This window comes from Choloepus didactylus, chromosome 8 (assembly GCF_015220235.1).
Source record: "Choloepus didactylus isolate mChoDid1 chromosome 8, mChoDid1.pri, whole genome shotgun sequence".
NCBI classification, from domain to species: domain Eukaryota; kingdom Metazoa; phylum Chordata; class Mammalia; order Pilosa; family Megalonychidae; genus Choloepus; species Choloepus didactylus.
In genome coordinates, this window is record NC_051314.1 from 27,141,550 (window position 1) to 27,157,308 (window position 15,759).

Genomic DNA, 15,759 nt, shown 5'->3' on the forward strand with positions numbered 1-15,759 from the left:
ATAAAGGCACAGTAACACACTAGGCCTGTGGGGAGCAGCAGACTGACAAAAGCATCATCCACTGGGCAGAACAGGAAAAGAACAGAATCAAGAAAGACTGGCACCCTGCTGGGTCTCATCCACAGGTAACCCTGAACTAATCTACACCCCCTTTGTGAGGGCTGGACTGTCCTGATGGAAAAAACTGAGGTCATTCCTATTTGGGGGGACTCTCCTCACAGAGTCAGCCTTCCAGGTAAAAGTTGCTAAAAGTAATGAAAAGAGTTGAAAACATATAGAGGCAAACAAAATAAAACAAACGGCAGGTCAACATTCCCTGAGAAGGAACACAGGAGGAAAGCTTTTTCCTGGAGGTTGAAACAACTGCAAACAAAACAAAACAAAACAAAACAAACAAACAAAAAAACAATGGTCAATCTCAAAAATCATTACATATATTCAGGGAAAGAATCAGAAAAATAAGAGCTGAAAAAATTCTCATCAGTTAAACAGAAGCTATGCTAGAGGTCTAGAATAAGTTGAACCAAATGTCAAAGAACAGTTTGAGCACAAAGCCAACCAAAAAAAAGAACCCTAGGAAAAAGAGAGAAAATGACGCCAAGAATAAACTAATCAAGAAAAGCAGATGTGTAGACATCAGCAAAAGATCACAAGTCATACTAGGAAACAAGAAGATATGACACAGTCAAAGGAACAAAGTAAAACTTCAAATGAGTTACAAAAGTTGAAACAACTAATTAAAAATATTCAAACAAATCTAAATTAAATCAATGAGTTGAAGGAAAATGTGACAAAAGAGATGAAGGATATAAAGAAGACACTGGGTGACCATGAAGAACCCGGAAACTTGCAAAAAAAAATGTCAGAACTTATGGGAATGAAAGGCACAATAGAAGAGATGAAAAACACAATGAAGACCTACAACAGCAGATTTGAAGAGGCAGAAAAGAGGATTAGTGAATTAGAGGACACACATCTGAAATCTAACACAAAAGAACAGAGAAAAGAATGGAAAAAATGGAGCAGGGTCTCAAGGAACTGAATGACAACATGAAGCAAATGAACATATATGTTATTGGTGTCCCAGGAGAAGAGAAGTGAAAAGGGGCAGAAAGAATAATTAAGGAAATAATCGCCAAAAATTTCCCAACTTTTACGAAAGACATAAAATTACAGATCCAAGAAGCGCAGCATACCCCAAACAGAACAGATCCGAATAGACCTACTCCAAAACACTTAAGAATCAGATTATCAAATTTCAAAGACAAAGAGAATTCTGAAAGCAACAAGAGAAAAGTGATCCATCACATAGAAGGGAAGCTCGATAAAACAATTAACAACTGTAAGTGACTTTCAAACACTGAATAAATAAAAATCATGAGTTCATAGAAATAAACATGCAATAAAAAGGAGAAAGAGAAACGCTACCTAATTTGCCTCCTGTTATAAATAATTATTACAGCAACTCCTAAGTTGGTAATTAAAGGGAAAGAATTAAGTAGTAACCCTGACATTTTTTGAGAACTGTAGTGCATCCTCAGTTAATATGAGCCAATTAATGTAAAAATGTGATAGAATTGGAAACTCACTCTTTTGCAAACCCTGAAGAAATAATTGATTCAGGCAGGGACCATCAATGCGTGTTAAAAACCACTAGCTGAAAGGATGTTTGGAAACAGGATATTTAAACAAAGTATCACCCCAAAGATATTTGCTGACAGCAAAGGGAAAACTACATCTTTTGTTCCGGTTTCCTAATGCTGCCATTATAGAAAATACCAGAAATGGATTGGCTTTTATAAAAGGGGGTTTATTTGGTTACACAGTTACAGTCTTAAGTTCATAAAGTGTCCAAGGTAAGGCATCAACAATCGGGTACCTTCACTGGAGGATGGCCAATGGCATCCGGAAAAACCTCTGCTAGCTGGGAAGTCACGTGGTTGATGTCTGCTCCGGAGTTCTGGTTTCAAAATGGCTTTCTCCTAGGACATTCCTCTCTAGGCTGCAACAGTGAGCTCATTCTGTCTGATTTCTTATATAGTGTTCTAATATATTAATCAAGACCCATGCTGAATGGGTGGGGCCACACCTTTATGGAAGTTATCTAAACAGAGTTATCACTTACAGTTGGGTGGGTCACATCTTCATGGAAACTAATACAGAAGTTCCAACTTAATTGTCTGCCCCCACAAGATTACATCAAAGAACATAGCTTTGGGGTATATAATATATACAAACTGGTACATCTTTATACTGGAGAGACCTGGCAATTCAGGACAACCAGAATTTGTATCTCCTGATGAGATGCAAAATGTAATACTGAGCATCAATTATTAAGTTTTGTTTTTTTTTTTAATGAAATGTTAACCTCAATCTAAGCAATTTAGATATAATTTCTAGTTTATTGGAAATAAAGGAAGTAGAGGGAAAAGTTAAATACCAGTAGGAATCAATTAGAAAAATAACAAGAAATAAAAAAGATTTCAGGAATTTTTCTAGGATAAAAGAGTCTAAAAGACATCAAAACTATTTTTGATGAGATGTGACTATGGAAGATAGCAAATGATATTAGGGAATGCCTGTTTAGGTATTCTTATACATGAAAATTATGCTGTTGTTATGTCCTTATTTTCAGGAAATGTATGTTGAAGGGATAAAGTGTCATGATGTCAGCAACTTACTTTCCAATAGGACAGAAAAAACCGTAGATGCAGACATAAAGCAAATTATCAAATCTAGAGAATGGGTATAATACAGGTTATGTACCAGTTTGGATGTATTATGTCCTCCCAAATGCCATGTTCTTTGATCAGTCTTGTGGGGACAGATGTATTAGTGTTAATTGGGTTGGAATCCTTTGATTAAGTGTTTCCATGGAGATGTGACTCAATCAACTGTGGGTGAAATATCTGACTGCATTATTTCAATGGAGGTATGGACCCCGTCCATTCAGGATGGGTCTTGATTTAATCACAGGAGTCCAATAAAGGAGCTCACAAACAGAAGGACCTTAGAGCAGCTCAGAGAGACATTTTGGAGACAGCCACTGAAAGCAGACTTTTGCTGATACTTTGGGGATGCTAGCCCAGTGTTTGCTCTGGAGAAGCTAAGAGAGGACAAAATACCCCAAGAGCAACATTTTAAAGAAAGCACAGGAGCTAAGAGAGGAGCTGCAACACAACTCAGGATCAGCGGATGTCAGTCACGTGCCTTCCCAGCTAACAGAGGTTTTCCAGACACCATTGGCCTTCCTTCAATGAAGGCATACTTGTGTTGATGCCTTAATTTGGACATTTTCATGACCTTCAGGCTGTAGCTTTGTAACCAAATAAACCCTCTTTATAAAAGCCAATCCATTTCTGGTATTTTGCATGATGGCAGCATTAGCAAACCGGGACAAGGTGATTATTTGAAGGCACTTATAAAATATATTTTTAAGTGTAATCTTTTTAACTTGGGACTTAAGGAGAATCTGCCTCAGCAACATTTCCTGAAAAATGAAGGTGGTGATTCATGAAATGAGTTACATACTAGAGCATTTGTCTATGCTGTAGTTATGTAGACCACATTCTAGACCTTTTATAAACCATGTTTTAAAACATGTTGAATGTAATTTTAATGCTTTTTCCAATACTCTTCTTAAACTTTGATCCTGTCCACAGGGGTTTAGTTAACCATGGAAATGTTCATAAACATAACTCCTATGGTTGGTGTGGGATTACTACATTTAATTACAGTATTCAGCAGAAGATAATTATATTGGACCAAACTGGTACTTGACACTACTTTTCTGTGGTTTGCTTACAAAACAAACTTTATTATCAGAACTCCTTATACATCAGTTATACTATTGCACTAACAGGCACATAACAGATTTTTCAACTGTACATATTCTCCCAAGAACTAACCATCTAAATCAGGAAGCATAAGGTTTACGTCATACAAAGATTCAAAGAACTCCAGAAACCCAGGCTTTAAATTACTTTTCTGTACTTCGAGTGATACCTGTTTCTGCTCAGTGCTTGTTACCTTAGTCCCAAACCATGAAGAACCTGTTTATTATCACTCTTGCCAATCTCCAATGTACTACCCTTTACTAATATAGGTTTATTTAAACAAATTGAAAACTTATTTTTTAAAAAAACACCCATTATAAACTCTAACGTATACTCAAATTCATATAGTGATGTGAAGGGGATTGTATCCTGCTTTAATTTACTCACAATTTGTCAGTACCTTTCCATTATCCTCATTGTGTTTACTTGTTGGCGATGTCGGTACACAAAAATCAGTTTCATCATTTACTGCATACTGTCTGCCAGACAGAAAATCCCGTAGTTGACTCTGTAGGATAATACAGGGTATTTCTAATAAATGCCATACCAATGATAAAAAATATTTGGCACCTAGCTCCATTTAGTGCCACTGATATTCCAGTACACAGTGTACTACAAGACAAGTGGTTGGACTTAATAAGTTTACATGGAATTAAGCTTCATAACAAAATGTTTCAATCTGTTTCCAATGGCACCTTTACATATAGAATTTTACAAGTATAGAGTTAAAAAAGACGTTGGAAATTTAGTCTAAACCGTGTATTTTATGGAAGAAGATAACAAAAGACAAAGAAAAGTCTTACCTAAGTAATCAGTGAGTCAGAGATTTTTATCATCCATTTTGTAAGTGAATGACTCAGAATGTGACCAGAATAAGTAATTTTAAGAAAATTAATTACAGCTATTTAAAATGTTTTAACTAGTGAAGAAGTGATGGTAAAATATCACTACCTCTGCAGATAATCCTCAATAAATGTTTCACTTGGGAATGTATATATCTGATGTTCTAAGCAGCACCATATTTCAAACAAAATAAAAAGTTTCCATGAAAAGATAATTTATAAAAAGATACCTGCTTTCACCCTGCCCCACTATTCAACATCTCCATAGTATTACATTTATTCTAGGGAATCTCAGATTATATATGCACGCACATACACACACACACGTATACATGCATACACATTATTCTTGATTATTCCACTTTATTCCTTGAATGGGAGTTACAAACTGAATTAACAAAGCCCAATGAAGAGCTCATGAAGTTAACCATTAGAGAAACCGAAAATATTAGAAAGCCCAAGATTTTGTAGTTCATAATACATAAACTTTCCAGTCTAAAAGTTCAAGCCCACTGAAAAAAGAATTTTCTATTTAACAAATTTTGAAGAAAGGTAGTCCTCAAACTATTTCCATATTTAATATATGTAAAGTACATTGTTCTAGATCAGTAGGTCTCAAAGTAAGGTCCAAAGACCCCTGAAGTCCCTAAGACTTTCAAGGGAGGCCCTCCCTTTCCCATCTACATATATATGTGAAGCCAAATTTTCTTGATATACTTCAATCAAAATATATAAAACACAAGCATACATGAGAATCAACTATACAGCACACTAAAAATATTTGCAAAAAATGAAAAAATAATGTCACTCTTCTCACCATTTCTTTTATTTGGGGGGAATTTTTGCATTTAATAAAACTTTATTTATATTATTAGTAAGTTTATTATCAGTATTTTTAAAATAATTGAAAAATGTTCTACATTTTCCAATTTTAACTTCAATATTGTAAATATTTATAGGTATAACCCAAAAACAACATTTCTTTGTAGTCCTGAATCATTTTTAAGAGTGTAAAGAGGTTCTGAGACTAAAATATTTGACAACCAGCACAATAATAGCATAAAGCTTTCCAAGGCAAGCATAAAACTCCCAATGTTTGCTGTGATATGCCATTCATTGTACTCATTTGTACCTTTACTGACTTGACATGTTTTTATTCATTCTATTTACATCCTATTAACTTGGATGGTCTACTATACTTTTCCATTTCTTTAATGGTTACCATCCCTTTCTCTGTACTCAAATCAGACCCGTATTTCCCAATTATTATTAAAAAGTGATAATGTCTGTTACTTATTCTAACAAACTACAATTAGTTAAAACTAATTAAAATTATTTTAATTCTAAACTAATATTAGAATCTTCCTTAGTATAAGCCTTCCATTTTAGCACCTACGCATTCGCAGTCCATCTTTAGCATTTTAACTACACACACACACACACACACACACACACACACACTCTCCAACTTTCATCACTCACTACATTTTATATAACTGTTAATGCCAGTTCATCTATTGTTTAATTGTTTAATTATTAGGGTCTTTTGAAAAGTAAATACCTCACATGGGATATGAGAATGACACTCCCTAAATATTTGCAAATATTTGAATATCCTCACAATTCCTTCCTTTGCACAACTGATAAATGATACATTAGTTGAGGATGAGATGTTAGGTCACTATCTTCTTTCAGGAGTTTGGGCATGCTATTTAATTTTTTGTTCTTTTTAAGTAACTTGTTCTTTCTGCCAGGAAACTTGTAATATTTATCCTCACCATTAAGAGTTCAGGCATTTTTACCAGGATGTGCCTAAGTATGTGTCTTTTCTCATCAGTACAGCCTGGAACTTGCTAAACACTCTTAAGCAGCAGATTCAGGTTTCTTGTAAGCTAAGGGAAATATTCTTCTAATATGTAGTTTCTTCTCCATCTGTTCCTTTTTCTCCTTTTGGGACTCATCATTTATATGTTGTCTTCTGGATCTAACCTCCAAGTTTCTTAACTTCCCTCACAATTTTTTTTTTCATCTTTATAGATTTTTTTCTCTGTGCTTTCAATATTTATTACAGTTGATGTTCAGGATACTAATTAGGTCTCAATTCAACTACTGATCTGTTGAATTGGGGAATCTTTTCCTCTTCCTTTTTTTTTTTTTTTTAAGATCTAGAAAGTATTAAGTACTTATATTATGTTTTTGTATTCAAGCTGTGGTCATTCCTCTCTAGGAGCTGTATTCTTCAGTATGTGTGTTGTTGAATGACTCATCTTTCTCTGGTTGGTGGGACCCCTTAGATGGTTTACTGTTTTTCTTCATTGGCTCTTTGGAACAGTCTCAGCCTGACTAATGAGGTACCTAAAGTAATGGCAGTCCTATAAGTCCTACCCCTATGGAACAGCATTGTAGAAACAGATAGACTACCCATCATTTTCTTGGCTTAGGCCAATAAAAAGTCTTCTTGTATTCTCCCAAGCCTCACCAACAGGAAAATGTAAGCCCATTCATTCATCTATTTGGCTTCTTCAAGATCAGGGAATCCTGGCACACTCAGTGCAGCCATTTGTTTATCTTCCCAGAAGAACCACAGATCTGTGAGAACTGCTGAGTTCTTCTCAGGATCTACCATCTCAGCTCCTAACCACAGGTCTGTGATGCTGCTCTCCAGATACTGCCTAGTTCCTGAGAAAGCAAGCCCTGCACCAATTCTCTCTAGTCACACTCCCATTGGAATCAAGATATTACTTGCTCCCAGATACCCATGGACCCAGTATCTATGTGCCTCAGGAGAGGAATTATAAAGTAGGAAGTAAAGGGAATGGAAGAATTGTTCAAGTTACCATGTTCCCAAAATTCCCTGGTCCTAGCTTGACCTCAATTCCTCTTAATTCCTGCCTTATTTAGGCTACAACACATAAGAAGCAAAGAAACAACTTTATCAGGGTCATGAAAATTCAAGATCATGATATTCAGAAATGTTTGGAATATCCTGATATGTATCTTTAAAGACACTTTCAGCATAAATTAGGGTTATGCTTAGCTCATTTTTTGGGCAATAGCTATAGGGATGTGTTTTCCTATATGCTTTTACCTCGATGGAAATTTCTTAAAGCAAATATAAGAGTCAGAAATCTAGTTGATAAGCCTTTCAGGAAAACTTTCACTTCATGTGCTACCATCTCAGCAGCTTCAATTTCATTCCTGATGTTCTGTAAAGGGACCATGCTGATATCTTCAGACAGTCTTCCATAGAGAATTACCTCAAATAATGCTACTTAAGCAATTACCTATTTTGCATTATGTGTACTCATCCACTTAAATGAGGTCACTTAGTAAAGCTCTTAAACAGGGACAAAGAGTAAGATGAAAATAAAGCCCTCATTTAGATTATATTCTCACCACCTTATCAGAACATCTTCATCGTTGTTCCCACATCTGAATAATTAGGCTTTCTAAATTGGCTATGTGAAAATAGTCAAAATCATCTCTACTAGGCAAGCAAATGAAATGTAGCTAGGGAGAAATAAAAGAAACTATCTTTGCTCACAAGTATCTATCCCTAAATGTGAGTGTGCATGTTTCACTGTGTACGTATACACAAGTGTGTTTTGAGAAAGTTATGATGGGGCAAAGGTTGCCCAATGAGGCAGAGACAACAAGGTGCCTGCCAATATCCATCGTCCCTTTTCTCCTTCTTCCTTCCTCCCCTTTCTTCCAGAAGTGTGCCAGCTTTTGTTTTTATTCTGGGAGGGGGATAATAAAGAATGTATCCCCCTCCCTCCCTAGAAGGTTGGTGTGACTATATGGCTAAGTTTTGGGCAATGAGATGGAAGCAAAAGGGCTATGTCTACTTCAAAGGAAGGGAAGTAGAATGTTGTTTGCCCTTACTACTTCCTGCTGCAAGGAAGGCCAATAATAATATCTGGAAATCCAAAGCCATCTTGGACTAAAAGATGATTTTGAGGGTAGAGAAGAATGAAGATGGTAGAACAGAATGACAGAAAAGGCCTGGATCTCTGACAGTTCATGGAGCTATTATACCAGTCCTGGGTATCTGTAGACATTTTTTATAGAAGAAAGAAATAAACTTCAATTTTCTTTAAAGTACAGCTATTGTGGATGTTTCGATTATAAGCAGCCAAAATACTATTCCCAAGTATCTGATGGAGAAATTTACAAAGCATTTGAATATCTCAAAAGATATAGTAGGAGACTTTCAGGAAGATGGAGGAGTATGGAGGAGCAGGGATCACCCTTCTTCCAAAAGCAACAAGTGGTCAGGCAGAAAGTGTCCATACCCTCAAGGCAAGCAGCCTTGGGAACAGTCTGCGACTGGCTGCTGTGGACAGAGAGGGAAATGGAGGTCTTCTTCCTGGGGAAAAGGGGTGGCACAGCCAAGGACTGAGAGTGGCCTCTGATCAGTAAGTTTGGACAGCTGGGCCTAGCTCAGAATCACTGTTTTAGCCAGCCCAGAACAGAAATTCTCATGTCCAGGGTTTTCAACACCATCCACTGGAGGTTGAAAAAAGAATGCATTCCCTCCTAGGACTGTGGGTAAAGGCTTCTTGAGGAGCACTATCTGATGGGCAGGCTAGGCAAGTGCACCTTTAGGGAACCAAAGCGGGGGGTGGGGGGGTGGGGGGGTGGTACAGCTTTTTGGCATCTTTCCTGTCCCAGGAAACTCTGGAATTGGTCTGCATCCCTTTGTGTGCCCTTGCCCTGTTTTGATCAGTTAAACATGGGCAATTCTAAAGGCATAAAATAAGTTGAAAAAAAAAGTCAAAGAAGAGCCTTAACACAAAGCCAACAAATAGTAAAACCCTAAGCAAGAGAGAAAAACTGATTATCAGAGTAAACTCATCAAGATATTCAGATGCCTAGACTTCAGCAAAAAAATGACCAGCCTTAATAAGAAACAGGAAGACATGGCCAGCAAAGGAACAAATTAAAAAGTCAGAGGAGAGCAAGAATTTGGCACAACTACTTAAAGCTATTCAAACAAATTGCCTAAATCAATTCATGAAGATGAAGGAAAATATGCCTAAAAAGATAAAGGATATTAAGAAGACAGTGAGTGAGAGTAAAGAAGAATTTGAAAGCATGCAAAATAACAGATCTTATGGGAATGAAAGGCAAAATAGATGAAATTACAAACACACTAGAGAGATACAACAGAAGATTTTAAAAGGCTGAATACAGGATCAGCAACCAAGACAGGACACCCAAAACAGAACAAACAAAAGAACAGATAGAGAAAAGAATGGAAAAAAAAATGAGCATGGTTTCAGAGACCTGAGTGACAGCTTGAATTGCACAAACACATATGTGATGGGTGTCCCAGCAGGAGAAGAGAAGGGAAAAGGGGCAGAAAGAATATTTGAGGAAATAATGGTTGGAAATCCCCCAACTCTTGAGATGACATAAATATCCATGTCCAAGAGGCACAATGTACTCCAAACAATAAACCCAAATAGACATACTCCAAGATACATACTAATCAGAATAAATGCTAAAAAGAAAAAGAATTATGAAAGCAGCAAGAAAAAAGTGATCCGTCACATACAAGGGACACTAAATAAGATGAAGTGCCAATTTCTCATTGGAAACCATGGCGGCATGAATGTAATGGTATGATAAATTTTAAGGTACTGAAACACAAAAATACAAAAAAAAAAGGAAGAAATCTTTATCCATCAAAGCAGTCCTTCTAAAATGAAAGAGAATTTAGAATATTCACACATAAACAGAAACTGAGAGAGTTCGTTAACAAGGGAACTACCCTTCAAGAAATATTAAAAGAAGTTTGCATGCTGTAAGGAAAAGAAAGGAAAATGAGGCTTGGAGGAGAGTGTAGAAGTGAAAACAATCAGTAAGGGTAACAGAAAGGGTAAAAAGAGAGACAAAAATAAGGTATAACATATGAAAACCAAAGGATAAAATGGTTGAAGTAAGTAGTGCCTTTAAAGTAATAACATTGAATGTTAACGGATTAAACTCCCTAATCAAAAGACAGAAACTGGCAAATGGATTAAAAAAAAAAATATGATCCATGTATATGCTGTTCTACAAGAAACACACCTTAGATACAAAGAAACAAATAGGCTGAAAGTGAAAGGTTGGGAAAAGATATTCCAAGCAAACAGTAACTAGAAAAAAGCTGGGGTAGCCATAATAATATTGGACAAAATATTTTAAATGAAAAACTGTTAAAAGAGATATTGAAGGACATTATATATTTAAAAATGGGACAATTCACCAAGAAAAAATAACAATCAAAAAGATTTATGTACCTAACCAAGATGCCAAAAAATATATGAGGGAGGCAGGGCAAGATGGCAGACTGGTGAGCTGTATGTTTTAGTTACTCCTCCAGGAAAGTAGGTAGAAAGCCAGGAACTGCGTGGACTGGACACCACAGAGCAATCTGCTTTGAGCATACTTCATACAACACTCATGAAAACGTGGAACTGCTGAGATCAGCGAAATCTGTAAGTTTTTGTGGCCAGGGGACCCGCGCCCCTCCCTGCCAGGCTCAGTCCCGGGGGAGGAGGGGCTGTCAGCTCCGGGAAGGAGAAGGGAGAACTGCAGCGGCAGCCCTTATCGGAAACTCATTCTACTGACTCAAACTCCAAACACAGATAGCCTGAGACCAGACACCAGAGAATCTGAGAGCAGCCAGCCCAGCAGAGAGGAGACAGGCATAGAAAAAAAACAACACGAAAAACTCCAAAATAAAAGCGGAGGATTTTTGGAGTTCTGGTGAACATAGAAAGGGGAAGGGCCCTGAGGCGCATATGCAAATCCTGAAGAAAAGCTGATCTCTCTGCCCTGTGGACCTTTCCTTAATGGCCCTGGTTGCTTTGTCTCTTAGCATTTCAATAACCCATTAGATCTCTGAGGAGGGCCCTTTTTTTTTTTCTTAATCCTTTTTCTTTTTCTAAAACAATTACTCTAAGAAGCCCAATACAGAAAGCTTCAAAGACTTGCTATTTGGGCAGGTCAAGTCAAGAGCAGAACTAGGAGAGCTCTGAGACAAAACGCAATAATCCAGTGGCTGAGAAAATTCACTAAACACCACAACTTCCCAAGAAAAGGGGGGTGTCTGCTCACAGCCATCATCCTGGTGGACAGGAAACACTCCTGCCCATCGCCAGCCCCATAGCCCAGAACTGCCCCAGACAACCCAGTGTGACGGAAGTGCTTCAAATAACAGGCACACACCACAAAACTGGGCGTGGACATTAGCCTTCCCTACAACCTCAGCTGATTGTCCCAGAGTTGGGAAGGTAGAGCAGTGTGAATTAACAAAGCCCCATTCAGCCATCATTTCAGCAGACTGGGAGCCTCCCTACACAGCCCAGCAGCCCAGAACCGCCCTGGGGGGACGGCACTCACCTGTGACATAGCACAGTCATCCCTCAACAGAGGACCCGGGGTGCACGGCCTGGAAGAGGGGCCCACTTGCAAGTCTCAGGAGCCATACGCCAATACCAAGGACTTGTGGGTCAGTGGCAGAGACAAACTGTGGCAGGACTGAACTGAAGGATTAGACTATTGCAGCAGCTTTAAAACTCTAGGATCACCAGGGAGATTTGATTGTTAGAGCCACCCCCCCCTCCCTGACTGCCCAGAAACACAACCCATATACAGGGCAGGCAACACCAACTACACACGCAAGCTTGGTACACCAATTGGACCCCACAAGACTCACTCCCCCACTCACCAAAAAGGCTAAGCAGGGGAGAACTGGCTTGTGGAGAACAGGTGGCTCGTGGACGCCACCTGCTGGTTAGTTAGAGAAAGTGTACTCCACGAAGCTGTAGATCTGATAAATTAGAGATAAGGACTTCAATAGGTCTACAAATCCTAAAAGAACCCTATCAAGTTCAGCAAATGCCACGAGGCCAAAAACAACAGAAAATTATAAAGCATATGAAAAAAACAGACGATATGGATAACCCAAACCCAAGCACCCAAATCAAAAGATCAGAAGAGACACAGCACCTAGAGCAGCTACTCAAAGAACTAAAGATGAACAATGAGACCATAGTACGGGAGATAAAGGAAATCAAGAAGACCCTAGAAGAGCATAAAGAAGACATTGCAAGACTAAATAAAAAAATGGATGATCTTATGGAAATTAAAGAAACTGTTCACCAAATTAAAAAGATTCTGGACACTCAGAGTACAAGACTAGAAGAAGCTGAACAACGAATCAATGACCTCGAAGATGACAGAATGGAAAATGAAAGCATAAAAGAAACAATGGGGAAAAAAATTGAAAAAATCGAAATGGACCTCAGGGATATGATAGATAATATGAAACGTCCAAATATAAGACTCATTGGTGTTCCAGAAGGGGAAGAAAAGGGTAAAGGACTAGGAAGAGTATTCAAAGAAATTGCTGGGGAAAACTTCCCAAATCTTCTAAACAACGTAAATACACAAATCATGAATGCTCAGCGAACTCCAAATAGAATAAATCCAAATAAACCCACTCCGAGACATATACTGATCACACTATCAAACACAGAAGAGAAGGAGCAAGTTCTGAAAGCAGCAAGAGAAAAGCAATTCACCACATACAAAGGAAACAGCATAAGACTAAGTAGTGACTACTCAGCAGCCACCATGGAGGCAAGAAGGCAGTGGCACGATATATTTAAAATTCTGAGTGAGAAAAATTTCCAGCCAAGAATACTTTATCCAGCAAAGCTCTACTTCAAATTTGAGGGAGAGCTTAAATTTTTCACAGACAAACAAATGCTGAGAGAATTTGCTAACAAGAGACCTGCCCTACTGGAGATACTCAAGGGAGCCCTACAGACAGAGAAACAAAGAAAGGACAGAGAGACTTGGAGAAAGGTTCAGTACTAAAGAGATTCGGTATGGGTACAATAAAGGATATTAATAGACAGAGGGGAAAAATATGACAAACATAAACCAAAGGATAAGATGGCTGATTCAAGAAATGCCTTCACGGTTATAACGTTGAATGTAAATGGATTAAACTCCCCAATTAAAAGATATAGATTCGCAGAATGGATCAAAAAAAATGAACCATCAATATGTTGCATACAAGAGACTCATCTTAGACACAGGGACACAAAGAAACTGAAAGTGAAAGGATGGAAAAAAATATTTCATGCAAGCTACAGCCAAAAGAAAGCAGGTGTAGCAATATTAATCTCAGATAAAATAGACTTCAAATGCAGGGATGTTTTGAGAGACGAAGAAGGCCACTACGTACTAATAAAAGGGGCAATTCAGCAAGAAGAAATAACAATCGTAAATGTCTATGCACCCAACCAAGGTGCCACAAAATACATGAGAGAAACATTGGCAAAACTAAAGGAAGCAATTGATGTTTCCACAATAATTGTGGGAGACTTCAACACATCACTCTCTCCTATAGATAGATCAACCAGACAGAAGACCAATAAGGAAATTGAAAACCTACACAATCTGATAAATGAATTAGATTTAACAGACATATACAGGACATTACATCCCAAATCACCAGGATACACATACTTTTCCAGTGCTCATGGAACTTTCTCCAGAATAGATCATATGCTGGGACATAAAACAAGCCTCAATAAATTTAAAAAGATTGAAATTATTCAAAGCACATTCTCTGACCACAATGGAATACAATTAGAAGTCAATAACCATCAGAGACTTAGAAAATTCACAAATACCTGGAGGTTAAACAACACACCGCTAAACAATCAGTGGGTTAAAGAAGAAATAGCAAGAGAAATTGCTAAATATATAGAGACGAATGAAAATGAGAACACAACATACCAAAACCTATGGGATGCAGCAAAAGCAGTGCTAAGGGGGAAATTTATAGCACTAAACGCATATATTAAAAAGGAAGAAAGAGCCAAAATCAAAGAACTAATGGATCAACTGAAGAAGCTAGAAAATGAACAGCAAACCAATCCTAAACCAAGTAAAAGAAAAGAAATAACAAGGATTAAAGCAGAAATAAATGACATAGAGAACAAAAAAACAATAGAGAGGATAAATATCACCAAAAGTTGGTTCTTTGAGAAGATCAACAAGATTGACAAGCCCCTAGCTAGACTGACAAAATCAAAAAGAGAGAAGACCCATATAAAAAAAATAATGAATGAAAAAGGTGACATAACTGCAGATCCTGAAAAATTAAAAAAATTATAAGAGGATACTATGAACAACTGTATGGCAACAAACTGGATAATGTAGAGGAAATGGACAATTTCCTGGAAACATATGAACAACCTAGACTGACCAGAGAAGAAATAGAAGACCTCAACCAACCCATCACAAGCAAAGAGATCCAATCAGTCATCGAAAATCTTCCCAAAAATAAATGCCCAGGGCCAGATGGCTTCACAGGGGAATTCTACCAAACTTTCCAGAAAGAACTGACACCAATCTTACTCAAACTCTTTCAAAACATTGAAGAAAATGGAACACTACCTAACTCATTTTATGAAGATAACATCAATCTAATACCAAAACCAGGCAAAGATGTCACAAAAAAGGAAAACTACCAGCCAATCTCCCTAATGAATATAGATGCAAAAATCCTCAACAAAATACTTGCAAATCGAATCCAAAGACACATTAAAAAAATCATACACCATGACCAAGTGGGGTTTATTCCAGGCATGCAAGGATGGTTCAACATAAGAAAATCAATCAATGTATTACAACACATTAACAAGTCAAAAGGGAAAAATCAAATGATCATCTCAATAGATGCTGAAAAAGCATTTGACAAAATCCAACATCCCTTTTTGATAAAAACACTTCAAAAGGTAGGAATTGAAGGAAACTTCCTCAACATGATAAAGAGCATATATGAAAAACCCACAGCCAGCATAGTACTCAATGGAGAGAGACTGAAAGCCTTCCCTCTAAGATCAGGAACAAGACAAGGATGCCCGCTGTCACCACTGTTATTCAACATTGTGCTGGAAGTGCTAGCCAGGGCAATCCGGCAAGACAAAGAAATAAAAGGCATCCAAATTGGAAAAGAAGAAGTAAAACTGTCATTGTTTGCAGATGATATGATCTTATATCTAGAAAAC

At 37.5% G+C, this 15,759-nt stretch overlaps 1 protein-coding gene across 4 annotated transcripts in view; it reads right to left on the bottom strand.

Moving 5' to 3' along the window:
* The window catches only part of LOC119541989 (PARP1 binding protein), an 83,533-nt gene that overhangs the window by 42,874 nt on the left and 24,900 nt on the right, over nt 1-15,759 (bottom strand). For 2 of the 4 annotated variants that reach the window (XR_005218393.1, XR_005218394.1), the window contains exon 3: nt 4,224-4,344. Coding sequence is in view for 2 of the 4 variants with exons in the window: in XM_037846432.1 (XP_037702360.1) it covers nt 4,237-4,344 (108 nt within the window). In the remaining 2 variants the exon portion in view is untranslated. The remainder of the gene's footprint in view (nt 1-4,223; nt 4,345-15,759) is intronic. The other 2 variants (XM_037846432.1, XM_037846431.1) reach the window with 1 other exon arrangement.